General features: G+C 56.0%; 11 protein-coding genes across 11 annotated transcripts; 4 read left to right on the top strand and 7 right to left on the bottom strand.

The window, feature by feature from the left end:
• Positions 1 to 431: 431 nt before the first annotated feature.
• Positions 432 to 2,198, bottom strand: L226DRAFT_245484 (uncharacterized protein). The gene is made up of 2 exons (XM_067673219.1): positions 1,883 to 2,198; positions 432 to 1,832 (listed from the first exon to the last, which is right to left on the bottom strand). Exon 2 carries the CDS (start codon positions 1,790 to 1,792, stop codon positions 446 to 448), a length of 1,347 nt encoding a protein of 448 aa, XP_067539838.1. The 5' UTR covers positions 1,793 to 1,832; positions 1,883 to 2,198; the 3' UTR covers positions 432 to 445.
• L226DRAFT_245483 (uncharacterized protein) lies at positions 2,199 to 4,993 on the bottom strand. Its single transcript, XM_067673218.1, has 18 exons — positions 4,482 to 4,993; positions 4,412 to 4,421; positions 4,330 to 4,349; positions 4,240 to 4,272; positions 4,079 to 4,175; positions 3,993 to 4,018; positions 3,893 to 3,923; positions 3,804 to 3,836; positions 3,658 to 3,743; positions 3,553 to 3,598; positions 3,397 to 3,495; positions 3,295 to 3,336; positions 3,182 to 3,229; positions 3,103 to 3,129; positions 3,007 to 3,047; positions 2,920 to 2,945; positions 2,580 to 2,854; positions 2,199 to 2,532 (listed from the first exon to the last, which is right to left on the bottom strand). The coding sequence occupies exons 1-17, from the start codon at positions 4,554 to 4,556 to the stop codon at positions 2,602 to 2,604; spliced, it is 993 nt and encodes a 330-aa protein (XP_067539837.1). The 5' UTR covers positions 4,557 to 4,993; the 3' UTR covers positions 2,199 to 2,532; positions 2,580 to 2,601.
• A 93-nt stretch (positions 4,994 to 5,086) lies between these two features.
• Positions 5,087 to 7,310, bottom strand: L226DRAFT_531088 (uncharacterized protein). The gene is made up of 15 exons (XM_067680006.1): positions 7,118 to 7,310; positions 7,050 to 7,059; positions 6,962 to 6,981; positions 6,866 to 6,898; positions 6,707 to 6,803; positions 6,628 to 6,653; positions 6,498 to 6,561; positions 6,347 to 6,432; positions 6,236 to 6,281; positions 6,072 to 6,170; positions 5,972 to 6,013; positions 5,866 to 5,913; positions 5,736 to 5,803; positions 5,653 to 5,678; positions 5,087 to 5,592 (listed from the first exon to the last, which is right to left on the bottom strand). Exons 1-15 carry the CDS (start codon positions 7,184 to 7,186, stop codon positions 5,397 to 5,399), a joined length of 930 nt encoding a protein of 309 aa, XP_067539836.1. The 5' UTR covers positions 7,187 to 7,310; the 3' UTR covers positions 5,087 to 5,396.
• A 683-nt stretch (positions 7,311 to 7,993) lies between these two features.
• L226DRAFT_245405 (uncharacterized protein) lies at positions 7,994 to 9,293 on the top strand. The gene is made up of 2 exons (XM_067673215.1): positions 7,994 to 9,203; positions 9,286 to 9,293. The coding sequence occupies exon 1, from the start codon at positions 8,165 to 8,167 to the stop codon at positions 9,044 to 9,046; it is 882 nt and encodes a 293-aa protein (XP_067539835.1). The 5' UTR covers positions 7,994 to 8,164; the 3' UTR covers positions 9,047 to 9,203; positions 9,286 to 9,293.
• Positions 9,294 to 10,105: 812 nt separating this feature from the next.
• Positions 10,106 to 10,442, bottom strand: L226DRAFT_531085 (uncharacterized protein). Its single transcript, XM_067680005.1, has 2 exons — positions 10,405 to 10,442; positions 10,106 to 10,348 (listed from the first exon to the last, which is right to left on the bottom strand). Exon 2 carries the CDS (start codon positions 10,315 to 10,317, stop codon positions 10,141 to 10,143), a length of 177 nt encoding a protein of 58 aa, XP_067539834.1. The 5' UTR covers positions 10,318 to 10,348; positions 10,405 to 10,442; the 3' UTR covers positions 10,106 to 10,140.
• Positions 10,443 to 10,606: 164 nt separating this feature from the next.
• Positions 10,607 to 12,717, top strand: L226DRAFT_557906 (uncharacterized protein). The gene is made up of 17 exons (XM_067683206.1): positions 10,607 to 10,656; positions 10,710 to 10,830; positions 10,882 to 10,962; positions 11,025 to 11,034; positions 11,093 to 11,112; positions 11,170 to 11,299; positions 11,351 to 11,407; positions 11,468 to 11,500; positions 11,566 to 11,651; positions 11,711 to 11,756; positions 11,816 to 11,914; positions 11,969 to 12,013; positions 12,071 to 12,112; positions 12,167 to 12,193; positions 12,247 to 12,287; positions 12,360 to 12,385; positions 12,460 to 12,717. Exons 3-17 carry the CDS (start codon positions 10,921 to 10,923, stop codon positions 12,647 to 12,649), a joined length of 894 nt encoding a protein of 297 aa, XP_067539833.1. The 5' UTR covers positions 10,607 to 10,656; positions 10,710 to 10,830; positions 10,882 to 10,920; the 3' UTR covers positions 12,650 to 12,717.
• A 2,069-nt stretch (positions 12,718 to 14,786) lies between these two features.
• L226DRAFT_245254 (uncharacterized protein) lies at positions 14,787 to 16,121 on the bottom strand. The gene has a single exon (XM_067673213.1). The coding sequence runs from the start codon at positions 15,888 to 15,890 to the stop codon at positions 15,162 to 15,164; it is 729 nt and encodes a 242-aa protein (XP_067539832.1). The 5' UTR covers positions 15,891 to 16,121; the 3' UTR covers positions 14,787 to 15,161.
• A 762-nt stretch (positions 16,122 to 16,883) lies between these two features.
• L226DRAFT_245213 (uncharacterized protein) lies at positions 16,884 to 18,369 on the bottom strand. Its single transcript, XM_067673212.1, has 5 exons — positions 18,066 to 18,369; positions 17,889 to 18,014; positions 17,663 to 17,839; positions 17,422 to 17,609; positions 16,884 to 17,370 (listed from the first exon to the last, which is right to left on the bottom strand). Exons 1-5 carry the CDS (start codon positions 18,129 to 18,131, stop codon positions 17,049 to 17,051), a joined length of 879 nt encoding a protein of 292 aa, XP_067539831.1. The 5' UTR covers positions 18,132 to 18,369; the 3' UTR covers positions 16,884 to 17,048.
• Positions 18,370 to 18,768: 399 nt separating this feature from the next.
• L226DRAFT_245199 (uncharacterized protein) lies at positions 18,769 to 19,872 on the top strand. The gene is made up of 3 exons (XM_067673211.1): positions 18,769 to 18,794; positions 19,007 to 19,435; positions 19,499 to 19,872. The coding sequence occupies exons 2-3, from the start codon at positions 19,064 to 19,066 to the stop codon at positions 19,724 to 19,726; spliced, it is 600 nt and encodes a 199-aa protein (XP_067539830.1). The 5' UTR covers positions 18,769 to 18,794; positions 19,007 to 19,063; the 3' UTR covers positions 19,727 to 19,872.
• A 351-nt stretch (positions 19,873 to 20,223) lies between these two features.
• Positions 20,224 to 22,104, bottom strand: L226DRAFT_245330 (uncharacterized protein). The gene is made up of 12 exons (XM_067673214.1): positions 22,076 to 22,104; positions 21,698 to 22,018; positions 21,605 to 21,636; positions 21,517 to 21,547; positions 21,434 to 21,466; positions 21,286 to 21,371; positions 21,082 to 21,226; positions 20,974 to 21,018; positions 20,861 to 20,908; positions 20,779 to 20,805; positions 20,643 to 20,709; positions 20,224 to 20,581 (listed from the first exon to the last, which is right to left on the bottom strand). Exons 2-12 carry the CDS (start codon positions 21,888 to 21,890, stop codon positions 20,356 to 20,358), a joined length of 933 nt encoding a protein of 310 aa, XP_067539829.1. The 5' UTR covers positions 21,891 to 22,018; positions 22,076 to 22,104; the 3' UTR covers positions 20,224 to 20,355.
• Positions 22,105 to 22,671: 567 nt separating this feature from the next.
• Positions 22,672 to 25,767, top strand: L226DRAFT_501789 (APC amino acid permease). Its single transcript, XM_067677847.1, has 14 exons — positions 22,672 to 23,294; positions 23,346 to 23,400; positions 23,458 to 23,605; positions 23,659 to 23,782; positions 23,844 to 23,945; positions 24,005 to 24,096; positions 24,151 to 24,213; positions 24,272 to 24,379; positions 24,441 to 24,523; positions 24,579 to 24,643; positions 24,704 to 24,725; positions 24,790 to 25,080; positions 25,148 to 25,474; positions 25,530 to 25,767. The coding sequence occupies exons 1-13, from the start codon at positions 23,104 to 23,106 to the stop codon at positions 25,433 to 25,435; spliced, it is 1,632 nt and encodes a 543-aa protein (XP_067539828.1). The 5' UTR covers positions 22,672 to 23,103; the 3' UTR covers positions 25,436 to 25,474; positions 25,530 to 25,767.
• The last annotated feature ends 2,183 nt before the right edge of the window (positions 25,768 to 27,950 follow it).

The raw sequence follows: 27,950 nt of genomic DNA, 5'->3' as shown, positions 1-27,950 counted from the left end.
CTGGCTCGTGCTCAGGCGGATGCCTTCGTTCACCGGCATGGAGAGCGGTCCCGGGATGTCGCGGACCTGAAAACCTCGCTGGACTGGATAAACTCGGAAAGCTCTCGTTGGGGTCATCTCGCGGATGCGCAGTCGTCCGTCTGAGATTGTATTATCGCGAACGAACGTGCCGCAGCAATCAGACCCCACGCAAAGACGCTGAAGAGATTGACCATCCACCGGGTGACACTCGAGTCCAAGAATTCTGCCTGGCCTCGTGCGAATCCAACCTTCGATACAGGGAAGTCTTTGATACCTGCCGACGTTATACTTGCAGATACTATGATAGAACTAAACAGAAAAGAACAAACGTCACCAAAATTCTCCGGAATGCTAGTACCATCCGCACAAGATGAGATCCAAAACTTAAGGAGTTAGTATCGTCCGTCCTTCAGCATTCTCCCGCTTAAGCATGAGTATCCACCTTCCGGAAGAATGACCCTCCAAATTCCAATGCACCGCACTGCACGCCGCCCTCCATAACCTGACCTAGCACGCGCTCCTCCACGACCGTCCACCGCCCTCCCGGCCACCTCCTCGCCAACGCCGTAACCCGGACCCTCGCTCGGAAGCTCTCATGCGCATATCCCGGCTCGTGCCCGCCCCGCAGCGGGGCGGCCATCTCCATGAAGGTATCTGGAGGGGCTTCAATCGCCAGCTCGAGCTTCCGCCTCCAGCTGGACACGCACAGCTCGACCTTGCCTTGGGAGCTGTCGTGCCGCACGCGCAAGAACGGTGCGAGGCGGCCGAGCGCGACTGCGAACGGCGGGCGGAAGTCCCAGTCGTGACATGCGGGCGAGCGGTACCCGATGAGATACGCCTGGACGCCAGGGAAGGCCTTGCCCCCAGCGAGGCACAGCGTCCGCTCGCCACCAGCGTTCTCCCTATCCCTATCCCCTCGGCTTTTGGGGCCCTTGCCAAACTCGCCATTCAGACCCCAGGGATCCGCGCCGCCGCCTCGGGTGGCATCGGTGGGGGAGTCTGAGAACGCTTGCGCCCAGATCCATCCTCTCGGGAAGCTCCCGCCCCAGTTCTTTTCGACGTGCGCGCGACCCTCGCCGTACACCTTGCTTGCGCCGAGCCCGCGGCCGTGCTCGACCGCATACGTCGCGCGCGAGCGTGTCGAGCGGACATGCCAGTTGAGCGGGAGGAGCCACGAGAGGTGCATCATGCCGCCCATCGGGCCATCGCGCGGCTGAGAGGGAGAGGGAGACCACGGCGTATGGGCATCGAGGACGAGGTGCACGCGGAGGTGCTTTTCGGGCACGATAATGGAGTATTCGATCGAGTCCGGCGTGACCGCCATGTGTCCGACGCCTGGGGCGGTGATGGTGAAGGGGACGTGCCCACCGCGCTGGGCGGGCTTGCCCGTAACGACGTCTATCTTGTCTGGGAAGAAGTCGTACTTGAACGCGGCGAGCGGGGAGGGCGAGAATGATGAGCGCGAGGTTCCGCTGGGTGAGCGCTGCGGTGACATGGACTCCGCGCTAGGCTCGGCTTTGAGAGTGTGGCTCTTGCGCGAGGATAGGGTATCTGCCGGGGTCGGGGGCCGCTGTAGGTATTGCGTTGGGCCGGCTCCGGATGCTGAGGATGGGGTATACGAGACATGGACGTAGTTGCTGCGTTTTTTCGCGTGTTTGACCCAACAGAAGATGAGGGCGATATTCCCGCCATCCTCGAGCTGTGTACGGGTGTAGTACCCCTCAAACTTGCGGGACTTGTGGGGAGCGAAGTGGTCGCGCTGGAAGAACATGTTGTAAAGAGTGTGGGACGACCGTGACTGGTCCTAGTTACTGCGGCCGCGTCAACGTGAGGGATTTAGAGCGATAGTTTTGGGACTCACGTAGAGTGTGTACAGTAGCACGAAAGAGCGGGACGTAGAGGGGATGGGACGTGGCGCAGGGACTAGCGGTCTATAAGACTCTGCTGCTAGACCTTCCCTGCACTTTGCTCCCGCTTCGATGACGACATCCATGTGTCGTGACTCCGAAACAGCAAACCACCCTGCCCGATCGAGCAGCATTCCGAGTAGTGGTGTATTGACGCGCCCTCCGACTTACGTTCCCCGTCCACGCGCACAGTCAACGCTTCTGCAGACCAGTAGCTGTTCAGTAGCTAATCGCACGCCTTGACGACCAGGGACAAGTCGCGAAGAGTTGACCGTCGAGAGGTAGCATGCAGCGCGACAGCCTTCATGTCGGACACGGTTACCGATATTCGTCGGAGACGCAACGAGCACAAAATAGCGGGATTCACTTCATCTATCCTGGTTGGTAATGATACGAGCAACGCATGAGAATCCAAGGCCCGGAGCCGCACCGTGTCTGTGTGCTCGGATAGTGTAACCCTGCAATCGCGACGCGTTTGGGCTAATCGGCATTGTTGGTCGGCTCCTTGTACCCGGTCCGGCGTAACAGGATGACAGCTGCTAGGTGCTGAGCAACACCCTCCAACTTTCTGCGTCGCAGTAGCTTTCAGGGTTATCGGCTGATACTGAAAGGAATAAGTACTGTCGCTCAAGGAAGACGCGTACAACGTACCAAATTGCTAATCTAAACCAACTCATCTCCGACGCCCTCCGCCATGCCCCGCCAACGGCCCAAGCTCGAGCTCAATCTGCGCCACGAGCCCTCCTTGTCCCTGCCCGTGATCCGGGGACGCAAGCCGGGGTATGTCGTAGCTGGCGAAGTGATCGAACGTGAGTGCGCTCCGGCGCGTGAACTCGTCGACGGTGAGATTCGAGAGCCGCGCCGCGACTTTGCGCAGGTTTAGGAGGACGCGAGCGCAGAGCGTGCTATGCACGATGCGGAGGGGACTGCAGTATCAGGAAGCAGCCAGGGGTCAGCGCAGAAGAGGACAAGAGCAGAGATGCGCATTCACAGTTGCATGACAGAAGATACTGCTTGCTAGATTGTGGAGGCTGTGGGATTAGCGGGAGGATATGGGGAAAGAGATCAAGATACCTACAGGTGCAACGAGCATGAAGCAGAGGTTACTAATGGATGCAGCTAGGAATATGTGTGTTTAGTAACAGTAATCGTCGCGATCAGTCGGGTGACGCACAGAGCATGACGAAGTAGAACAACGTTCCTACGTTCACATTGTAAGTATATAGGAGGTGTAAGCATGCATACCGACTCACCATCACGATACATCGTGTTGACCAGTATTGAACGCGATGTATGTCGGACTGCATCCAAACGACACGCGGTAAGGACATTGTAGGTAGACATATCCAGCCCGAAGGGCTCTTACATGATGTCTGCCATCGCTTGTAGACGGTCAAGACGACGACAACTAAAACGCGTGCATATATGGTCAGAAGATGTCCTCGGGCAGACATGCAATTACTCTCACCTGTCTCGGAGATGAGGATCCCGAAGAAGAAGACCCATCCGGGACGGTTCCCGATGCTCGGAACACAGCCGGTGACCTTGAGAACGTCTTTGCTGGGATCTGTCCACACATTGAAAGGGTCAGCACATGATCGAGCAGGCAATAGTGGCAACCCACACTGTATATGGTCGAGGAACCCGTTTGCAACTATGAGTGATGGCACCTGCGCAAGGGAATGCCTGAGGACACCCATCACATTACACGAAAGAGCAGAGGGCTTACCATCATACCGAGTGAGAGGACGACCATGAGCCCGATGACCTTGCGCTCAAAGTTGTACAGAGCCAGAGTTCGTCCCATCAGTATGACTGTGGAGGTGCTTGTGGTGAGGATCGTATCCGCGAGACATACGATGAGTGGGGACGCACACTCGGAGAAGAAAGCTCCAGCTGCATACACGTCTGTGCGAGAGCGTACGTTGAGCACCTTACCGAGACGACTATCGGGAAGGACTCACAAGAGATGATCTCATACTGTACTGAACAAGACTATACCGGACGGAACAGACGAGCCGTTAGCGAAAGTCAAAGGCGCAAGAGTCACGACAATATGCGCACTTCGGGATCTGTAGTGAGCAGCATAGCTGAGGACCGAGCACGATCGGAGTCAGCTCCATTCAGATAGAACTCAAACAAGTACTCACTTGTGAGCTGCAAAGTCGTATCTATCACAGGAGAGTACCGGTTCACCATGTAGATGAACTTCATAACGCTGAAGCGCGACGGCCATATGTACGTGATCTGCGCGAGAGCAGGTATGAGCGAATGCGACCCTTCCCCACAGGAATTACCGCAGTGATCGCACCTCATCGTCCAGCCCTTGAATAATCTCTGACAACTAGCACGCATTAAATCAGCCATCGCAACAACCGCATACAATGAAGGTTTAGCTCACCAGAAAGGCCATAGACGCCACTGCACGCATATAACGTTCGTTACCTCACAACATAGAGAGTCCATGCCGACAGTAAACATACCTCCCGAGTTCTACGAGGATCAAAGATATACATGAATTCGAGGCAAGTTAGCGGAACTTGTAGCACGTACCTTCACCAGCCGCAGGAGATGCAAGTTGCGGTCCGGATCGTCCAAGACACTCTCCAGCCCCCTGCGATGAGGCATATGCGCAAGCGCGGGCTGAGTCGCTGACTGAGGAGAACGAGGTCCTGAGTTTGTCGTCTATTCGTCACCGGTTACCGAGAAAGCTTCGAATTGCGAAACCCAGAAAGTGTCCCCAGCAAGGTGTGTTGCGCGTGAAGTCGACGGGCAAACGTAGACAGCATATGCCTCTACTGTCTACGCAGCCCTGACGGTACGGTGAAGAGAGACGAGGGGAAGCAGCGGATCGGAGGCGACGTCGGTGCGTCGCGATGCGGGGAAGAGCAAGGGAAAGAGCGCGACAGCGCGCCCATCCCCAACCGTTGAGCTCGTTGATATGCGAACGCGGTCTAGCCCGTTGTCGTCTGACCATGTCCCAATTCTGACTGGTGTCGGGTCCTGTCCGACATGAGACTAGCAACGCGGAGATGTTAGATGATGGAGCGTTTCAGAGCGTGTCGTGTTCGAAGCAGAAGACAAGAAACGTCATTGGCGCCCGTTTAGCCTCGCGAATCAAGGGACGCACTCCGTTCGATCCCCCGCGATGATATTTTGCTACATACGAGACAAGCCGATATGCATGTCGAGTACATATGTAATACGCCTAGTAAATGACCTCACTAGTAAGTATCAAGAGGTGGGCATGACACCGGTGTGGGGAACTTGGGTGGAAGACAAGGCCTTGGGCGGGACAAACACCCACGATGATCGACCCCGACAAGCTCGAACAGTTTCTGATGCCACGGGCACTAGATTGGAGGCCGGGCCTGCAAGTAGGAAGGCGACCGGGCTTGTCGGATTTCGACGGACGGGGACGCCTCTAAGTCTCCCAACGAAATTTCCTGGTCACAGCCAGAAGGGCTACTAGCCATAGTCATAGCCAAGCGCGTCGGGTCGCAATTCAAAGGGGGTAGCAGCCGTCTGACCCGATTCGAAGCCCATGACGTTGAACATCACGCACGACTCGATGCTGAGGCTGACGCGCGAGGACTTCAAGGCCGCTTTCCGAAGGTTGAAGAGAACGCGCGAGCAGAGAGTGCTGTGAATAACGCGCAGAGGGCTGCGATGAAAAGCGTATGTCAGGAGATATCGAACCGTATCAGGTTGAGTGAGCCCTCACAGTTGTATGACGGCGGAGGCAGAGGCCTACGAGAATAGTACATGGTGAGTAATGAGAAACCCGGAAGCTTAGGGTGCACTCACCGGGGCAGCGACCATGCAGCAGAGGTTTGCGATCGAGAAGGCTAGCATGATTGCGTAGAAGAACAAGCCTGTCGTTGGTATTGAACTCTTTAGTGAGACCGGTACGGTACAAAGTGAACACCATACATACCATCTCGATACATCGTGTCCATTACCGGGCCCTCGTTTCGAACACCAGCTGTTGCTCAGCAAGTCAGCAACGTCTGTTCCGTGGCTGAAGATGCACATGCGCTCACTCCGCATCTGGAGATGTCTGAGCATGGTCATGGCTACAAGTGCTGCACGGGACATGAGCATTTCGATACTGGCATGCAAGCAGTATATACCATGACGTACTGGTTTCCATGATCAACACCGCGACGAAGAGGGTCCAGCCTTCCTTATCGGAGATGCCGATGACACAACCGGTTACCGCGATGAGGTCATCATCCGGATCTGTATGAACAAGGCCGCGTCAAGATGGAGCTTTCCAAGACCTGGTCCACGCCAGAAATACCGACATTGAATATGCTGCACATATTGCACCATAGTAGCCACAACAGTCGCCTGTTCAATGGGGTGAGTAACCATATCTGAGGGATACATGAGCTACGAGCAAAGCGGGGACTCACCAAGGCACCTCCTGTTACGAATGCCGTGATGGCGACTATGACTTTGTCGAAGTTCCATATCGCTAGAGTCCGAACGATGATGATAGCTATACGAAAAGATAGTCAGCATCATATTCAGAGGCGCGTTGAAGCATCGTGACCATGGACGTACCTTCCGATGCAAACATACCGAGCGTGAAGAAGCATATGGCGGTGATCCAGACTCCCCGGCATACCTTCAGACCATCATCATATCATCAGTGACTCCGATTATACGTAGAGTTATAGCGCAGCCAACATACCTCGGTGGAGCGTGCGCCGAGCACTACTGTGAGAGTATCAGCAAGTTCACTTATGCGTAAGGGCAGAGGGAAGGCTTACAGTAGTTGATAAGGGTTGCATCCACAAAAGGTGAATAGCGGTTGATCAGAAAGATGGCTTTCATGAAATTCATGCGCGAAGGCCACATCAGTGCGACCTAGCAGCCGGTCGGGTCTATCGTCACGTATACTCATGAACCTGTACAGAAATCCGCCTTACCTCATCGTCCAAAGTCGCCGCGACATCCATGATCTGCCACCCAAACCAGTTCAGGTTGCACTTCTCGACCACAGAGCATACACGACGTGAGCTCACCAGGTACGTCAAGGCTGCTACTGTCGGTCGCGCGTGACGAGGTCCAGTCAGCGTATGCAGGTCAGCGTTTTAACTAGACCAGACATACGAGAAGTATCCTAAAGGGACAGTCAGGACTTCAGTGCGATCGTGATACGAGTGTTCAGAACATGGCACCTTGGTCAAGTTCAACAAGTACATCGAGTCCGGGATGGCATCTCGGAGTAGCTGCGGCGTGTTCGACATGCCGATGGACAGGATTTCGTCAAGTTATCAGGACATTCAACTTCCGGCTTCGTATTTGGCTGTGGAGAACTGCAGACACCCAGCAGGCCTGCAGGAGGAGGGAATCATAAAGAGAGCGCAGAGCATTGTGGGGTGCGACACGCACCTTAAGATCCTATTCAAGCGCGCATTGCACATTGCACACGACGTCGCTCGCCACCATTTGAATTGAGATGCCTTCTCGAAGCGTCGCCGGCCCATGGGCGGAGGGTCTGAGATCTGAACACCGGAGCGCGCTGATTCCGAGGTGCATCGCATCGTGCCTATGCCGGGTCAAGCTCCTCGGACGACGGTCAAGGTGCTACTGCACTATGCTGTAGCGTCACTTCTTGGGTTGGAGTTAGGTGCGAAACACATACTTTTGTGGATGCGTGCGCAAAAGGGTGGAGTGGTATGGAGGTTCTCTGGTGTTTCTTCGCTGGCGCAGGAAGCCACAGTCGGATCTCCATGCCGGCATGGCGCGCTGTGGCGAGAAAGCATCAGCGGCGGGTTTCAGTTTTTGACAATTGACCTCGGACGCAGTAGTCGGTGGGAGCGGACGTGAAGGATGTTACAATTATCCTCTACTTACTTACATAGGCGTGGAAAGCTGGACTTCTTTCCGGGAGAGTGCGCACTTCCTGAGCAGGTTGAACGGCGCAAATCTGGGGTCAAAGAGGCTGTGTAATTTGTCTGAACACCGCGTGCGGATGGTAAGGTACAGCAAGTGTCTTGGTAGGCTCGTCCCCGATATCCGTTTCGGTGCCAGCACAGCACCCGACTAGCGCTTGCGTCCGCATCTGGCTGGCGGACGTGTTGCAATTGGACTTCATGTAAGTAGAATACCGTCTGTGCCAACCTCTGTGAGTACTCTTCTAGTAATCTGACCGGCCTTCGTCTTGCTCATTCACGCGGCTGTCCAACTGATGCTTCATCTCAGCTGTGGAATTTGTTCTCCAAATGAACGTACTCGAACTTCCTCAAGACGTCTTGCTACCGATCCTCGAGCTCCTCTCACAGCACGACACTGCGCAGCTCGCCAGGGCTAGTTGGGCTGCCCACGCTCTCGCGATGCCGCGCGTGCTATCAAATGTAGAGCTAGGCACGGAGCCCCTTGCTCCTCCGCGGAAGGAACTTCCAGGGCGTTTGCCCCAAGTGGTCTCCTTTACTTCGCTCGTCCTGAGAAATCCCGATGTCTATGCCCACCATATCAAGTCGCTCGCACTGCATATGGACGCTATTGACCCACGGTCTGAGGGCGATGTCGCGTATATACCATCGTTAGTGGAAGTCATACGGCACACCTCGAATTTGCGCAAGCTGGTGATAACCCGCACCGAATCCCTTTTGGAGCTCTCCTCGACATTGTTCGACGTCATCGCGAGCCATGACGGGCTCCGGGCCCTCAAGCTGGGATACTTCGGCAAAAAAGCTCTATCTCTTCTTGCGCGTATGAAGTCGGGTCTTCACGAGATTGCGCTCGAGTACTTCAACGACCATTCATTCGACTTCGCCTGCCTTCGGTCGTACATGGCCACGCTCAAGGTCTTCCGGATAAAGGGGGTGGTGATTATTTGTGCCCCGTGTGACAGCGACGTCTGGGGCCACGTACACACGCTGGATCTCCACACAAGTTACGACTACACGCCTGAGGTTGTCACCTCGTTACCTCGAGCATTCCCCCAAGTTCGAGTCCTGTCGATACAGCAGCACTCGTCCTATCCCCTCCTGACGCCGCCGATCGCATGGCCAAGCATTGAAGCTTTAAGGCTCTCCCCACGTGCGGTTGAACCTGATCACTCCTGTCCATCTTCTCAACCTCGGCGAAGTCGATGTCAATAGAGGTTTTCCGCTCCAGTGCTTCGAACACCTGCAACCTGCTGCCCTCACCTTGAACATGCAATATAACTGGCTTCGAAGCATCCGCGCTGCCTCGAACAGCTTTCGTAAGCTGCGGTATCTGCAGCTGCAAAATTCGCTGTATTTGGATGACGATTTCGTGCGTCGCATTCATCCATAGTCATTGCGCATACACTGACGTCTTCGCCGTTGTGAAACAACGGTTATCGCATAATGCATAGTTGCGTAAGCTCGAGGAGCTGGCAGAACTGCATCTGCCTCTGGTCGCCATCTCGATATGCACGCACGAGGTTTTCGCGCAGGAGGGCATAACAAGAGATGTTGCCACCTCGTTTCCTGCTGTCGAATTGGTCGGTTTTGGCTACTACCGGACTCAGTTTGTCCCATATGTGCTTCACTTCCCCCCGGAGAAATGGTATCGGGTAGGACGGAAGCCGGAGACCGAAGGCGCGGACTCCGGAGTTGTCGTCGAGGCAGCCCACCCAACCGAGACCGCAGGGATCAACAAATATGTGGAGAATATAGGCGTTTCTGCCACCAAGTAGTCCCAAGTTGGAGTTCGAACGCTTTCGCACTCGTCGGTGTCGTCTACTCCGGCTCTGCCCACCCAGGCTGCCACACCACCTCTCCTCGCTCTGTTTCTTTGCTCTCCGTCTTCATCTATTGCTAACGTTAATTCATACCTCCCGTCGATTGGCCTATGCGTCGGAGCAGCCATCCTCGCGAGCGGCAGCCGTCGTCTCAATCCCGAGAGTGATTCGGACGCACGCATAGTACCCTTCCTCCGAGTCCTCCTTGACCCCATCGCTCTCAAACGCGTCAACTTGTTCCCGTGATCATCTTCATCCTTCTTGCTAGCCTGTCAGTGTCAACTTTCTTTCGAACTGTTCGCTGAATGCTTCGTCATTAGTCTGTCTCGTCAGCTCAACCATTGCTACATTCTTCCCCCTCGCCCAGGCTCTGTACATGTAACTCTGTGCCGCGATTTGTATCCCTGTAGGGACCCGGCTCTGGCATACGTTCATGTAGACTGGATTGTCTCGTTCGGTCCTGTATACAATCAGGTTGTAGTACGATCAGCTAACTTCAATGGGCTTGGTTCGGACACGGTCTCCACGCGCTCGGGCGCGCGCGCTGTGTATGTGTACGTCACTATGTAGCATATCCCGCTTCTCGCTCTGTCTATCGATCTGCTCTCGACGGCTGTATACTATAGGTCGGAGGGTCCAAGAATCCGAAACCATCGAGGTCATTGATCCCAAGCGATTTGAGTAACAAGACGACCTGAGGATCCACCCATTACACACTGGCAGCATACATGCTGTGAAAATCACGCATACCATTGATCCTCTGACCAGGTCTCGCCACTTAATTCGCGTAGACACGAGCAGATCAATACTTCACTCATCTTCGAGGAGGGCTGAGTAGTGGAAGGATGGAAGAACGACGAACGTGCCAACGCACGCGAAAAACCATAAGCGCCCATTTTGTCCTTCTGCCTGGCACCAAACGGTCGGCGCCGGCGGGTCCAATGGCATTGACGCGACTCCCTCTTGTAAACTCCCCACGACGGCAGGACTATAGTCCCTGAAGTGAGTACGACAGGCATCCGTGGATTGTTGACATCGTCTCACTGGCAAGGCAGAGATAGGCCTCCTTACGCCGTGGGGCTTCTCATCTTCGTCCATGCATCCAATGCGCACAGGCATCCGCGAAATTAATACCCGGTCCAGTCTACCTGTCATGCATATAACCATATAACCGTGGTGAAGGCGTGTCTGTCCTTAAGTACCACTCCTTTCTGACGAGTCTGCAAGCTGTTTCGTAGAACCACCCTGGCACCCTGGGTCTCGATCATGGCAACTTACCGTGATCTGAACTTTTTGAACGTCACCAAGGTACAAGCTATTTGTCTAGCGACTTCGATGAAAAATGCTTACGACGGTCGGCATCTCTTCAGTATAGCAAAGGTGAGCACGACCGAGCGTCATAGGATCACATAGCACTGACATCGTAGCCATCTGATAGTTGTCGCCTTCACACTGTCGGTACGTGAAGCGTTAACGTTCTCAAAAAGGACGCCGCCATCTGACAGGATTGTGCAGTTACTTGAGATTATATCCACGTTCCCCGAGGAAATAGCCCTTGTCTGGCCGAACAAGCTAGACCTCATGAAAGTCGTCTTCCTCGTCAACAAATATTCTCCTTTGCTGGATACCACCCTTTCTATCACCTGTAAGTATCCGGGTGCTCACAACATCTTGACCTCGCGCTTACAGATGCTAGTGGATATCTTCACTTACGAGGCGAAGTCGTGCGCCATACAATACCAGATATTGGCGTGTACGTACCCGTCAATGCATCTCATCAGTAATTACGGGCGTACTAACTCCAGCGTCGCAGATTGGTATATCACCGGTATCCTGTTCTCGGAGTGTCAGTTCTTGACTTGACAGAGCCATCCAAAGCCCGCGAATGCTGATTATCCCCCTACCGCGCAGTCATTCTAATCGCAAGAACGAGAGCTCTCTGGCAGTTCAATCCCTTCGTCACGGCGCTGCTTCTCGGGGCAGGGCTTGAGATGGTGGTATGTCTAGGCATCGCGCCGCAGCGGACACAGTCGCACTTACGCCGCTGGTCTCCAAGGCTCTGGTGTTGTACATCACGCATGAGACTATCAGCTACACAGAGTGTACGTGGCTCGGGTTCTCTCCGCGTCCGCGTCTAAACTCACCAAGTGCAAACGTCTAGATCCCGAAGGTCCATTGTTGCGCATCGCTGGGTGTCTTCCAAGCATTCAAGACCAAGATCTCTGGCCCGCGTACATGTATATGATCCTGGCAGAGACAGGTGAGTCTTCTGGTCAATTTTGCAGTCGAATCCCCGGTCCTAATATCGCGCAAGGCATCGTCTTCCTGACACTATTCAAGTGGTATTTGGAACCAGTCGGTATGTAACGCATCCAATCTGGCGGGAAGTGTCGGCCTGACTGGATGTGGCACCAAGACTTGAAGAGAGGACGATTGTTTGCCACCATGTATCGTGATGGTAAGCCTAACTAACGTCGTTCAGGCATAAGTGGACACTCACGTGTACCCTCAGGTTCACTCTTCTTTGCTATCGTCCTCGGTGCGTCTCATATTCCCGAACTTTCTCGCATGCTGACAGGGAGCACATGCCAGTGCTATCCGTAGTTAACCTTCTCGTGATGTTATTTGCACCGGTGAGTGTGAAACATTTATGCCTCGTTCGGCCGAGAACGCCAACAAACCTAAACTTAAACCCCAAAATACAGCAAGACATGTCTTCCTCCATGCAAATGTCAGTCGCCTCCCTGCCTCCTGTCCTCGTCTCGCCCGCTTCCCTTCCACGCTGATCACGATCGGCTTCTCTAGGCCGCTGCGGGTGATACATAGCGCACTGTGCACGCGGGTACTGCTCAATCTCCGCCATGCCTCGAAGAGTACTTCGGATGGTATCAACACCGACGAAGTCGCGAGACATGCAAGCCTCGTCTTCAATCATGGCACTGCGCCGTTAGGTCCCGATGACATGGATATCTCCTTCGATGGGCTGGACTGTTGATCCTGTCATGTCCATGGGTGAATGTATGTATCCACCAATTCACGATGGGGCCTGGCTCCGGTCCAAGCATGCTTCATGTCCTGAACGATTTTCGAGCGTTCGGTACTCACCGAACGAGTCTGAAGCCGTGAACCTTTTCCGCCCAGATGCCCCCGAACCAGTCTCAGCCTGAAGCCCCTCGGCCGCTTGAACCATGCCGTCCTCCGCTATCTCCTGGTCCAACCCTGAACCGCGATCGTCTACGCACAGGCACCCGCCGGGCTGAACGCAGACAATCACGGTGGCTGGACACCCGTCCCACGCACATGCACGGCTAGCTTGTGGCGTTCGCATCCCAAAGGCCTTATCTCTCCACGTAAGTACGGAACCAACTCTTTTCGGCCTGCCGCCGACAGAGCCACATCATCACCCGGACGATGCACGGAAACCATATACGTTACCGGAGGGGCGGGATACTGCCCTGATCGAGGCAACCCCGCCGTCCCCGTCTCTTCGCGCCATCTCTGTTTCCGACGACGCTCGACCGCAGGCCGGCGACCCGACGAACAGTTATCAGATAAGCTCTGAAATAGCTGCACTTGTGTTATCGCCCGTCGGATTCCAAGTTCACGCGGCTCTAAGAGCAGCGCAAGGCCGTTGCTGTGTGCCTGCGAACGCAGCATCGTTGGCCACATGTTGTATTCCAGGTCGTGTGCGCCTGCTCGTCATACTCGGCATACTCGCCTTGTGCCCTCCTGCACCCTTGAACCTTGCTCGTCTTCTCTCTTCCCTGCTTCCACAAGACCAGAGGACGTGCAAGATAGAGAGAATGGGCTCGTAATCGCGCAACTCGGGCTTGCAGGAGCCCCGAGCTCCGAGACCCTGCCACAGGCACGAGGCTGAAGAGTCAACTGGCCACAGCTGCGGGCTCCCGAGCTTGCTCGAACCGTCAAATCTCAGGACTCCAGCTTGGCAAGCTGTGCGCCGGCGTCGTCCCTGACCGACACACAGACGCTGCCCATCTCGCGCCGACCACAAAACAGATGATACATATGTCCATCCGCCTGGCCCGAACAGACCACGGAAGGCGAAGAAGGCAGAACACTTGAACACGAGAAGCCGGTACCTACGATACGCGTCGGCGATCGGGCACATACGATCGGGCTCGAGAGGATCGAGGGGCCCGCCGAGGCTGCAGGCACCTGGCACCTACCAAACATCGCCGCAACGGTGCAGCCGCCCGGCGACACGATTGGGCAACCCGCCACTCCGGTCCCACATGTTCTGTTCTTCCACCCGTTCCCCGCAACGGCACAGGATCCATCATCCCAGAAGCCCGAGGCCAAGCGAGAAGGAAGTGATTGGGTGCAACAGAACCGTTCAGAAGCACGAACCCGCGAGCCGCTGGCTTATCGCAGCCCGTGGGTTGGCTGCCGTTCGCTGTCTCTCCCCCGAGAGAACAGACTGCCAGAGACTAACGGACGGCAATCCGTCCCAGCGCGAGCTAATTTTCGGAACTCGCAGTCCGCCCAGGTGGGACCGGTGGCTCGCTGATTTTGACTTCGGTGTTAAACGTAAAGCGAGCGACGCTGAGAGGCCTGCGATAAGTGCACGGCACTCACCTAGCAGCGGCAGTCGAGACTCGGCCACTCGATAGCACACGCAATACATATATCCCTCGCGCTCGCAGCGATATGAGAAAAAGAGGGCGGGCGGACCCCGTCCCCCAGCGTCGTGTTGTTGGTGATTCCGAGCCTCTGCGCAGGCTACAAGGTGGTAAGTAAGTACGGGAAGGTAAGTCGGTACAGGTATACAGTATCGATACAAGCACAAGAAAGAAGAAAAGAGTTCCGTTAAATCAGTTCGGTTGGTGAGCGGTGAGTCTTCCCAGATTCGTTTTTTTGTTATTCGTTGTCGTCGGGTTCGTTGGTCGTCAGTCTTCTATCTATCCCGTTGCTGCCTCGGGGTTGTCGGACGGGGAGAGTCCTCTGTCTCCTCGCGCCGTCATCGTCGCTGTCGCTCATGCGTAGACTTCCGTCCCGCCACCCAAAGGCGGCCCAGGAAGTCACGCGCGCGTCGACAGCACGGAGCCACAATGACGCGACAGGAGCCTAATACGCGCCGCCTCGAACGAGTACCGGGGCATGACGTGAGACGCGCAGCGCATTCTTGACACCGGCGCTGCAGAGCAGGTGGTGACTACACTGCAGACCGGCGAACGCCTGCCGAGGAGCAGCTGCTCCCCGCGCGACCCGCACGAATCGGCGAGCGAGGGTTTGCCAGCGGAGCTCGAGAGACAGCGGACGTCTCGAGCGCGTCATGCGTCTGCGTCTGCACCTACAAGGGGAGAAATGGCCGTTAGCGCGACTGTCCATACACGGATGACGGGGGCGATGAAGGCAGAAGGGCGAACAAACAAGCACGAGAAGCAGAAGTGCGAAGGGCGATAGACAAAGAGACGGACAGATCGGTCCTGAGAGAAGGCGTTTGGAAACCACGCGCCGCCGCGTCCTGGGCTCCCAAACTCCTCCTCTCAGCCTTCCACTTGTCCACTGCATCCGACGTCGAGCAAACGTAATCGGCCTCGCCCCTTGTCCCTCGTCCACGCCGACCACAGCGGATGCGCTCCTAGTCTGGGAAGTCCACTGTGCACGAGGGGGGCAGGGGGAACGGCCGCAGGCGTCCAAAGAAGGGTCCTGGCCACACAGGCGACTCGATAACGCGAGAAGCATCCTGTACGGTGAGATGCGATGGCCATGGGGTGTGGATTCCTGCGCCTTGGAGCCGCGGGATGGGAGCGCAATGACACAACGGCAGTGCAGCTTGGAAGTGCCGTCAGCGAAGCTGCCGTCTCGCCTCCCATCTCCCGTCCAGAGGTGCCAGTTGCCAGTTGGATGCAGGACCCATCACGCCGAGTCGCGTCGAGACGTCTGTCCCCAGTCAGAAGCACCAGTGAAGGCAGTGTAAGAGGGTCGGTGCGGTGATGTACGGTATACAGTATCGTAACAGCGGATGGGAAAGGTGGACATGCGGGGAAGGGGAACCCAGGAACCAAAAGAGAAAAAAAGATGCGAAAGGGGGACAGGATGGATGTAGTCGCGCCGTACGTATGTCGTATCGTAATCTGGTGTATGGTAGAAGTTGCCCTGCCACCCGCAGGACGAATATCCGCGCGCTCGCAGCTCGCACTCTCCCGATGACTTGAGAAGCCTTGGGAGCTCCGGGCCATCGGGGAACGATGAGGCGAGGATCCCGTGTGCATGCAGTCGCGTATCCGAGTCGCCGGCGGAACGGCTCTCGACAGAAGACCGATAAGGCGCAAGTGTGCGAGCACGACGTCAATCCGTCCTTCGCGGCTTTAGGGCATGGGGCATGGTAGTACAAGGGGTACAGGCAGAGTCCGGACGCGAGGGAAAGAGAGGGTACATGATGGGAGCGCGTGCGGATCTTGGACGGTCTCCAGAGAAGCACGGTGTGAATGATGGGTGATACCGAGGGAGCGGACGCGCTCAATCAGGTTGAGGGCGATGTGGGATGGGAGCGACGGAGGATGAGAGCGAGTGGGCGTGGGCGTGGATGCGAGAAGGGGATGGGAAGGAGATGCGAGGATGAGGCAGATGATGAGATAGACGTGGGGAGGCCGGAAAGAGGCAGCATGCAACCGAAAATCAAATACAACAGCGGGGTGGGCGGGGTAGGAGGACCATATACAGCAGCACAGATAGATGGAGAGATCGGCATGTAGGGGAAAGAAACGCGAGAGCAATAAAGATCGAGAGAAAATGCAGATGCAGAAAAAATGGGAGCCCAAGGAAGAGAGAAAGAGAGATCAAAAATCAAGGAAAGATACATACTCTGAGTCTTCATCTACAGTTGGAAGCGTCTGTGCAGAGCGTGTTGCTGTGCGTTGTGTTGCTCGCGCCTTGGCGGACCTGTATGACCACGGATCGTTCGAGGGAAGGAGCATGAACGCGGAGTTCCGGTGCGGGGATCGACGGGGGGATGATTGTGGCGAGGACGAGCCTGAGCCGGAGCCCGTGGATGTCGAAGTGACAGAGGTTGCGGATCGCGACGCGAGTTCGCATTCGTAACAGCCACAACCGCCCGTTGGCGCCGTGACGCTGATGAGGGTGGAGGTAGGAGTGGCAGCAGGAGGGAGGAGCGAGATAGTTGAGACCGACGAATGAGTGGAATGTGTAGGCGAAGGAGGAACAGAAGCAAATTTGAGCGCAGAAGCAGGAGAATCAAAGGAAGCACGCAGAGCGGAATTGTGGGAGACGACGCTGTGGGACGAGGAGGCCTGCAGGTCGGTGTACGCGTTGATCAAAGAGCGTTGACGCATATGTTTCTTGGCCTTCGACTTGGAGGAGAGGAAGGAGCGTCTGCGCTGCGACACCGCGCCAGCACGCCTCGCGGCGAGTCATTCTTGGGCATGCACTGATGACACGGATGACTCGCCGTCCTCGGTGACGGAGGTCATGCCGGGCGGGACTTCGCCATCCTCGTGACGACCATGGATGCCGACCTTGTTGAGCATTCGGGCGAGGCTGCTTCCGCGGCCATTCGGTCCACGGGACGCACTTCTGCTACGAGGCTCGCGTGAACCGGATCGGGAGCGTACTATGTTGCCGACGCCTCCACGCCCTGTGGCTTCGAAGTCGTGAGCGTGAGGGGAAGCCGGTTCCGGCGGGGGGCTGTGCATAGAGGACATGTTCGCTCGTCCACCACGACCTGTCGAGTGACTGCGCAGGGTGTGAGAGAGGAAGGAGGGCTGGATGGGCGCATGCACGTACATTACTTCGTCGCGCAGGTATCGAAGGCGCTCATCTTCTTCGAGCTCGGCAAGCAGATCAGGTTCGACATTACCGCCTTGTAAATTCCCTGCTCCGCCGCGGCCAGTGGAATGAATCGCAGCTCGGGAACGGGAACGGGACTTGGAGTTGGACTTGATGTTGCCGAGACCGCCTCTGCCGGACGAGCGCTGCAGTGGAGGGATGAGCAGAGGGACTAGATGGAAGGGATGGAGAGACGTACCGCGCGGGCGTTCTGCTCGCTCTGCTGGACTACGCTCCTCTCGTACTCTGCGACACTTGCTGCGTGGTCGGATACAAGGGATGCGGTCTGGGGATAGTTCTCGGGGATGATGGAGGCTGAGCGGGCTTGGGAACCGGAGCGGATGTTGCCCATTCCACCGCGGCCGGTGGTCCTGGCCTGAGACGGCGTCAGGGCAGCTGAAGGACACAATCGGAGGGCTACTCACTCGGTCGGGGTCGACTGCGGCCTCCCGTCCGCGCACAGGCGAAATAGGCTCTGCAGGAGGGCGCGAGGGGCTTGCGCTGTCGAGAGATGGCCTGCGGATGTTGCCTATGCCGCCGCGGCCGGAGGACTGGGGTGTGGAGGTCAGTGGGGGTCACGCGAGTCGGGCGGGGAGACGTACGAAGGCCTCGCGGCCGCGCGAGACGGAGCGGCGGTCGGTGGAGGAGGAGGTGTCGGAGTCTGGCATGGAGAGATGGTGGTAAGAGCGAAGGTGAGAGGAAGGGCAGTCGGGGGAGAAGGAGGGAAAGCAGAGGGAGGGCGAGCAAATAAATTGACGCTAGGTGACTCTAGTGGCGCAGGCTGGCCGAGAAGGGGATGGCTGCACACATTGACAAGCTGAGAACGTCCGCCACGGCAGCGGCCAAGACGCGACAGTCTGCCCGTCCCTGGCGTGCCACAGAATGCAATGAACGAGATAAGCACTGGCACGGTCAGAAAGGACGAGATAACCGAGATTGCCTCTGCGCACACCCGCTCCTCTGCTTATCTCCAGCCCTTATCTCCCCCTCCGAATGCGTGAAACGAGGCTACTCACCTTCTCTCCTTCCGACCACCATCATCCCTCCAAACCCCTTCCGCAGCGACCCGACGGTCGTCCCCTCCGCAAGTGTTCGCTCGTCCTCGTCGTCGTGCTCGTCGCCGGGGTTCAGCATGCGCCCCAGTTTGGCGCCCAGCCACGAGGATCGTCTTCCGGGCGGACCTACCTTGTCCGGGCTTTCCATTCGGCGCAAAATCGTTAGCAGCTTGGGCAGTCGTCAGCAAGGCCTCCCAGCAGCGGCGGGATGGCCAGCGGGCAGTGTGTGGGTGGTAGGGGAAACGTGGTGAGTCGAGTCGCCGCCCAGCCGATGTGGTAAGTACAAGTACCCTCGCCTACCCCGGTCGTGCCGTGTCCCGGCTCTTGCGCTCGATTGCGTTGTGCCTGCGTCATGGGACGTGCCTCCGCCCACCCTCGCACCCTTAAGCTCACACTTTAACCTTTCTCCGTCCCCTTGGCTCTCCGTCCATCATCCCTGCTTCCCTTCTCATGACCCCCCAATCTGCCTATTCGTCCAACACGTGAAGCTTCCTGCCACCGCCTCCAGGTTCCCCTGGCCAACCGCGCGAGCCCACGTTGGCCGCATGCCACATCGTTGGCACCCGGAACGATCGTGCGTGATTTTACACACCTTCGCGAACACCGCCAATCCTCGCTCCATTCCATCCCCTTTGCGCTCGCGAAGCACTCGGAACCATCGGGCGACGTGTGTCTTGCCTCCTGCAGGGGCTTCTGCCGGCCTCGCAGGTTTTCCATCTCCGCTCCTGGGCTGTTACTTATGGCGTCTTTGGGACGCCCCGCAATTGCGCCACCGCGTCTCACTATTGTGTACCTCGGTCCGTACGTCAAATATATTTGCTCCCCGCCCCTCCAAAGACACGCAGTGTCTTTGTGTGCCCTTCAGCCCGCTACATCTCCCACCGCCCATGGCAGAGGAGACTTGCGCCATCCACAAGGTCCGTTCCGTCGCCCGGCACCGGTGCGGTTCTCTGCCTTCGGGCTATACTTATCCAGTCTAGTCGACCACAGCGCCCCAGCCTTCTCATGTCATTATCGCCGTTGTGGGCGGCGTAGCCCCCCCTGCGGGGCCTCCACGTCAACCCAGACCCCCCACCGCAGCCTCCTGTCGTCCACGCTTTTCCCGCAGACACACACGAGGAAGAATAGTCTCCAGCACGTTCATCGGGTCCGATGGCTGCTTCGCGCGGTTCGCGAACGTGCAAGGAGAAGACCCGGAAACCGCATAAAGAGGACTCCGGCACGAGTCCGGGATCTTGAGCTTACGCCCACGACCCTCCCCACCCACTAACCCCGCCTCCCGTGTCCTCCCCCCACCCTCTGCAGCGGCAGACTACCCCGGCATCTCTACTGGCCCGCTCGCTGTCGTCTCTCGCAGCTCCTCTGATCTGTATGATTTTCTCTCTCTCTGACATGGCGCCTGGTACATTCACGGTCTATTCAGGGACAACAGGCAAACATGTGCGCCGCGGCGACAAGTCCCCAGCAAATCAGCACCATTTCTGTCTCCGTCTATTAGGATCATTGAGACCCCGTCCACCAACTTCTGGCCCAGTCGCTCTGCGTGAGCCCACCTGAGAACATGCGCATGCATAGTGACGACACAGTACCAGGCCTCTCACTGGTTTTCGCAGTATCTGTAGATTGTCTAGAAGACGCGTAGAAGACGCGCGACCATCGGTGGGAGAGCTCGCGCCATCCTCCTGGGAATAGGATTATAACAGAATATATCACAAGACGATCCCCGCGAAGGACCGCGGCTTTGGAGGACAGGGCGCAGGCCGCTGGCTGGTTGAGGCGTCGGGGTCTACATCTTGGAAAGGGCATATGCGGTTAACGTATGTGTACTGTGTGAGTCCTAGTCCGCCACCTCTTCCAGATATACATAATCCTCAGAAGGACAATCGTCCGAGGCACTGGAAATGGCCGCGAGCCGGAACACAAGCGTCGTCTGGTTTACGTGTTCGTATCCGTCCATGCTCAAGAAGATCGAGTTGGCCGTCACTGAAGTAGAGTGCGCAGCGGCTCTGCGCAAGTTGAGCAGGACGCGGGTGCAGAGCGCACTGTGGGTCACGCGGAGCGGGCTGCGTTCGTGTCTCGTGGTCAGTGCTCGGATGGTCACAGAGGCAAGCACGGTAAGCTGACATCTGGATCAGGGGAGTGAGTCCCTCCGGGGCGAAGAGCATCACGGACAAGTTCGCGGTCGACAACGCTGCCAGTGCAAGCGGTTAGTGTGCCCAGGTTAGGCTGTGTGCTTCCGCAAGGCGGGTTGCGTGCGTACCGAGGACGACGATATAGGAGAACAGCCCTGTGACGAGGTCCGGTGTGAGTACGGAAGACCCGGAGGCGGACCTGGCACTCACCATCTCGATACATCGTCCGTATCAACCCGGACCTCGAGGCGGCTCCGACTAGATTATCGTCGCAATGTGGTCAGTCTGCAGCGTACACGTCTGTATGCACACCGTTCACGTACAATCATGATCCAGGTAGCGTCGGAGGAATGTCAGCAGCATGATTACTACGCGCACGGTCAGATAGTCGCTAGTCAGGAAGTCATAGACCATCCAGGGATTGCACTCGCCTGTCTCGCCCATCATCAAGCATGCATACGCTGGCCAGACGTCGTTGTCCTGCGCAGTCGGCAAGCAGCCCATTATTTGCAGCTTCTCGCACGATGGGATTGCAGTCCAGGCAGCGGTCTCGTGGACAGCGAAGGTCGCAAAAGCCTCGTGTCAAAGCCACGTCAGACGATGTACTATTTCGGCGTCCATGGTCGTGCACTCACGAAAATCTCCAGGAACCAGACGGTCAGGTAAAAGACGACTCTCTTGTCGTAACCCCACAGTGCCATAGTTCGCATGATCAGGATGGCTGGGAGTATTCGGTCAGATCAGGTACGCTGCCCGGATGCCCTTGTCACTTAGCGTACTTACACTCCGAGAACAGAATTCCCACAAGGGTGACATCTACCGGGATTCATGAATATGGGTGTGACGATATTCGGGATGGCACTTACACGCCAGGATGGTGAATTGCGTCCTACAGATCTGGAGCGCATGCGATATGGGTACAATGGTGAGGGAATTATCTCTCGCAGGACTCACCTCAGGGTCGCTGTGCGGCTTCCACAGCCCCACTAGGGTGAAGATTGCATGTCAGCATTGCGCACACAGATGGAAAACAACGTAGTGACGCACTCGTAACCGCCAGCAGAGCGTCTACAAGCACGGAGTATTTGTTGACGAAGTAGACGACCTTCATTATACTCAATCTATCTGGCCACAGGAACGTAACCTTCACGAGTCCATGAGAGACCAACCGCACAGGAAAATGTGTATCAACGTACCTCGTCGGGTAGCGTGGCCAGTATCTCGAGGATCTGCGGCCCATGCATGATTCGGCCGTCGCGACGCTGATGGATATTAAGAGACCCACCGAGAAAGTGATGGAGGCTACTGCGCTAAGCTTCAACTTCTGGACGTGCAAATATCTGAAGTAAGGTGGTTACCTACGCTGAACTGAAGATGGAGAGTGTGTTAGTGATGGATAGATGAGGGATACGACGGTTGAGGTACCCGTACGACCTGAAACTTGAAGAGCAGGTCGGCGTCTTGGGCTTGAAGACCTTCATGATGTAGCGCGTTACTGGGGGAGAAACTCGCCATAGGGGACAGGGTTGCGAATTCAGGATATCGTCCACATCCTCCAGAGATTTAAACCTGATCGGACGGGGCGTTGAATGCGGGAGCTCTTGACATCGATTAGTGGTGGCTCGGATGGAGAAGCTTCCTTGCAGTTTCTCTGTACCCGCGGATGAACAAGAGCTTCGTGATATATGCATGCCTGGAACAGATGGGTGGTCCAGGATGGCTGACTAGAGACGTCGTACCGCCGCCGCCGCCTCGGACGTCTCCGAATGTCCGAGGCAGTATAAAATATAAATATCTTGCTGTGAACATATCCACGCCAGTGCATAAGAATCCTACCCGGTATCTCCCTTCACAGATCCTACGACAGTAATGCAAGTGTACATCGGTCGTTTAGGTCGTGGTGTAAGCTGGCAGTACTAGTGGTGCACATCAAAGCTGGCCCGGATGTGTCGAGCCGGTGGACCGGGGAGGACATCCCTGCCGCATATGGTAATCTTCTGCTCTACCTCGTTCACTGTTATCGTCACCACAGGTGGATACTACCGGTCAAGTCTGCCAACTGACAGTTAAGGGACACAGGGCGGGATCCACAACCTTGGCAGGACCAAAGCCATCCTTGACCTGCGTGCGCAGCGTGGCATCGGTTGCATCATCTTTATACCGTGACCATCTTCCTCACTTCCTCAGCCCAGGCCACCCAGATAGACGTTATGTCTTCTGATTCCTGACCATAGATTATACGCATCTGACAGCTCTGTCGCGTACGGCAAGCGTGTCACTCCTCTCAACTCCGCACTAGCTTCGACGTGGGAGAGCACACCGGTCACTCGGTAACATGGCGGAGGAGCCTAAGTACGGTTCGATAGTGATAAGACAAGCTTCGACGTCTTCAACAAGTCTTCATCTTCGCTGTTCGACTCCCATCCTTTTGACACCGAGAACGACTCGACATCATGAAGACTGCTGCCGCAACTGAAGTGGTGGTCCAAGATGTATCCACTCGCCCCGAGGATACCAGAAGTCTGGCCAGCGACGAGGCCGCCCTTGCCGCGCTGGGCTACAAGCAGGAGTTCAAGAGAGCGTTCAATGCTATCGAGGTCTTCGGCATCGGGTTCAGTATCATAGGATTGTTCCCGTCGATCGCGTGAGTCGTCGCTGACAAGGTTACGCTGCGTACAACACTAACGCTGCATAGCTCCGTGTTAGTGTTCGCGATACCTAACGGGGGGCCGGTCGCCATGGTTTGGGGAGTGAGTCTCTTCCTTTTCGTCGTTCCTTGTAAAAGCAAAGCTGACACCGTGTTTTAGTGGGCCGTCTGCTCCTTCTTCCTCATGTTCGTCGCCTGCGCTCTTGCGGAGCTAGGATCAGCCGCACCTACGTCAGGAGGCCTCTACTATTGGACATGGACCTTTGCGACACCACGATGGCGTAAAGTTCTTTCATGGTTAGTCGGATGTGAGTGCACACCGCGGATCCTCTGTTCTGTGATTCTCAGAGCTATGATCCAGATTCCAACTCGATAGGCCTCATCGCCGGACTCGCGTCTATAGATTGGGGCTGCGCAGTCCAACTGATGGCCGCCGTCTCTATCGGGACCAACGAGAAGTTCGTCCCTACCACAGGACAGACATAGTGAGTCTCGATTATGCCCATACAGCGTTCGATCAACCTACTAACAATACTTCTGCCCCAGCGCGGTATATGTAGCCCTCCTGTTGAGCCATGGAATGGTCGCTTCGCTGGCAACGTCTATAATTGCACGCTTGCAGAGCGTGTATATTGCTTTGAACATCTGGTATGGCTTCCTCTACAGATCGTCCTTGACGTTCGCCCGCTAATCGCGCTCATCTCCAGCCTCTGCCTGGCGATAATCATCGCGCTGCCAGCCGCCACCCCGAGCGAGTTTAGGAACACAGCATCTTTTGCGTTCGGAGGCTTTGCAAACTGTATGCATCCTGTCTCTGAGCCTCACCTATTGCTAAAGTTGATATGCATCTCAGTCTACGGATGGCCGAACGGATTCGCTTTTATGCTCAGCTTCCTGGCTCCTCTCTGGACCATCGGTGCGTCTACCTGCTCTAATTCGCGTATCGACTAGAGCTGATCCAGATGTCTTGCTAGGGGGATTCGACGCCTCCGTACATATCAGCGAGGAGGCTTCCAACGCTCGCACTGCGGTTCCTTGGGCAATCATCAGCGCCGTCGGTATTGCAGGGATCCTAGGCTGGGGTGCGTCTGAACCCTAGTCGTCAGAGTACCAACCATGAATCTCTGACTCCTCGGTCCACAGTCGTCAACGTTGTCATCGCATTCTGCATGGGAACGGATCTGGAGGGAATTATGTCCAACCCGATCGGCCAGCCCATGGCCACCGTACGTATCCTCCTTCTCTTCCTGCTGATCGTATATCTCACACGTAGGTCATTAGATCCTGTTCAACAGCTTTGGACGCAACGGGACACTCGCCGTATGGTCAATCGTCGTGATAGTGCAGTGAGCTACTTAGTTGCCCGGCTCCACCCCCCAGTATCATGCTCATCGTCTCGCCGCCAGATACCTCATGGGCTCGAGCATCGTCAGTCCTCCCCCTTTCCAATCGTCTGCGCCCGCTGGCACAGGCATACTGACACCCGCCACAGCTTACAGCGGCGTCCCGCCAAATCTTCGCCTTCGCGCGCGACAACGGCCTCCCCTTCTCCGGCCTCATCTACCGCGTCAACAAGCGCACCGCGACGCCCGTGAATGCAGTCTGCGCCTCCGCGTTCGTCGCGCTCCTGCTCGGGCTGCTCGCGTTCGCCGGGCCGAGTGCGAACTCAGCGATATTCAGCCTCGGGGTCTCCGGCCAGTACGTGGCGTTCTCGATCCCCATCGTGTGTCGTTTCCTCGGAGGGGCGGAGTGGACGCCCGGTCCGTTCACTCTTGGTCGCTTTGTGAGTCGTTTCTGTGGTGTGGTGTCTTGTACAACGATGTGACGCGACGCTGATCCACGTTCATCAGGGACTACCCGTCGCGATCGTCGCTGTGGCGTGGATGGCGTTTGCGGTGGCCATCGTCGCGTTCCCGACTGCCCCGGCTCCCGACGCGCAGGGCATGAACTACATGGTCGTCGTCATAGGCGGGTGGCTCATCTTGTGCCTCGTGTACTACCACATCCCGGTCTATGGCGGCGCGTGCTGGTTCAACGGTCCGCAAGTGACTGTTGAGGAGGCCGTACTGCCCGGTAAGGACGAACCCGAAAGTCTCGATGGGACCCAGGACGAGAAGTTCTCCGAGTCGAAGAAGTAGGTCCCCCTGAAGTGAGCCGTATCTCGTCAGGATTGGCTTGTAAGTTGTTACCTGCAGTCCTTTTACCGCATAGAATTTATTGGGGCGTTCATAGGGCAGGCAGCAGGAACAGGCAGCAGGAACAGCGAATAACTAAGGCTACCGCTCAAGGAAAGCGAAGCTCGTCGAGTGCATGCGAGGTTGAGGGAGGAGGCGCATTTTGCGGCGCATTCACATAATTGTACACTCAGATTGGTCTGAATAGCGTGCGCACGCCTAGGACCATCGTGTAGTTGGATATTGTTCTGATAAAAGACGAACGTGCCTATTAGCCCTACTCAATTCTAGCAGAGATATTTTTTGAGGCTGTGCGGAGGGACGAACCGAGCTGATGGACAGCGAGCAGCCGAGAGCAACTTGCATAAGACGACGAGCAAACACTTGCGTGCGGGTCAGGCTTTGCCCCCTACAGTGGTCGTCATTACACTCTTTTTGACCCCCATGTCAATGCATAACCTTCGCCGTTGCTAAAGCTCAACATACACGGAGCACATTGGAACGGGGAGGGTAGGAGACTTCTGCTGCTCAAACGCTCGACTGCACCGGGTAAGTCGCATCAGCTCGGTTCGTCCCTCCGCACAGCCTCAAAAAATATCTCTGCTAGAATTGAGTAGGGCTAATAGATATCATACGGAATCTAATCTTCCTCCATCACCCGATCGAGAAGTAAGTTCCAAACAACCCTCGCCTCTCCACAGCACTGCTCTGCTAGCTCGTCAGGTCACCAAACTTCACATGCAGACGATTATGGACGCACCGCAGGGACTTGAAGGGAGTCACTCCCCCCAAGTCAGGTGTGTTATGATAAGGAAGCCTTCCCGTTTGTGCGACTTAGGAAGGCGTGCTTGAACGTTCCTCAGTATTTCCGGGTCTTCGCGTGTAAAGTCGTACTTCGCGGACTTCACGGCTACACCGAGCGTGATCTCCCGAAGGTGCCTGAGCTCCGTCAACGTCGCGTCAAACTCTCCGATGCCCGCGTCATCCATGCGCAAGCCAACTATCTGCGCGTCACACTCAAGAGCGATGATAGATGAGATGGAGAGGCGAATGAGGGGGCACTGTATCTCCCGCAGTTGAGCGCACAGCGCCATCCAACTGCGATACATTCTCTGGTTCAATCGAAGCTCAAGGTCCTCCAGTTGGCAGAACCGTGCTAAAGGAAGATCTTCTACAAATCGTTTTCGCTTCGTTACTATCAGCCTGTTCCAGACAGTCAAGTAAGGATACATACTAGCTAGCGGTATCCACAGTTTTCGCAAGTGTGGGGATGTGACCTCCAGGAACTCCAGAAGGGCAGGTACAAGGTTACCGCTGTTGTCGATGACTTCTGCTCCGGTTATTGTCAAATCGCGCAAAGATTGCACAGAGCGCGTGTGAGAAAGCCAGCGTAGGAACCATCTTGCATGAAGGCCAGGAAGAGATGGATCATGGGAAATGAGTAGGGTCCTTAGCTCTGGTCGAGTGGTGATATGTGGAAAGACAGGAGGATGGTGCGGTGGCTGCCAAGTGACGTACAGGAAGCTCAGCTGCTCTAGTTGCGGTATTGCGACTAGAGCACGCCTGAGGAAGGAGAATGATTGGAACCGGCAACCGTTCAGATATACGAACTTGAGGGATGGGAATCGTGAAAATAAGAGCAGTTCATGGGGGCAAGGTGTATTGTGAAGCGTCCAATCAAGTCGCACCAGCGACATACGCTCTAATCCAGGTAGGTGGCCGGAAAAGTGATAGAGAAAGTGGTGGCATGCATTGCTGACTGGCCGAGCCTCAGCAACCCTTATGATCCTTGTACCAGAGACAGAGTATCGTGGATCACCATCAACGTCTATCTCTCGCACCTCTGCAAGATAAGGTCGAGCAATGTCGGAATGGAGGATTCGACTGATCAACAGCTCCAGAGTTGCCGGGTTGGCTCTCGGCCTGAGCAGGATTAAATGGAACAGCGCATGTCTGCTTGCTGGGAGCCACTTGCGAGACACTAAGGCGCAACTGCGGAGAGTCCTTTTGTCCCATGTTTCGACGTATCCGATGATCTGGTCCGTCAGCTCTGGGGGGAAGACCTCCGACATGTTCTGTCCAGAGGGACTAAGTATGACCCATGGTCAAGTCCAGAAGACTCACTAGACAAGATGACAAGACGGGAAGCGTTGCCTCAGACTTGAGTTTGTTTACCGTCGAAAGACGTAGAGAACAGGCCGCAAACCGAGTGCAGATATCGTGGGGACATCATGGTGTGAATTTCGGGCCACTTATCTCCAGCGCCAAGTTCCAACGAGTCGATCTTAGGGCTATCCGAACATTTCGATTTACAATAACAATTAGTCAGAACTTTCCGAACATCATTTTGTCCTTCGAGTAAGTCTTCGCCACTACCTTGTTGTTGTCTCACTTCGCTGGCGATGTCGCACGTTTATGTAAAGCAAGAGGGTATGATGTCCGGAGGAATCGTGCATTTGTCAAATTATATCGCTCATTT

The sequence above is a fragment of the Lentinus tigrinus genome (assembly GCF_003813185.1).
Source record: "Lentinus tigrinus ALCF2SS1-7 unplaced genomic scaffold L226scaffold_4, whole genome shotgun sequence".
In the NCBI taxonomy this organism is placed as follows: Eukaryota; Fungi; Basidiomycota; class Agaricomycetes; order Polyporales; family Polyporaceae; genus Lentinus; species Lentinus tigrinus.
Note: the sequence above shows the minus strand (reverse complement) of the source record. Positions and strands in the feature narration are given on the sequence as shown.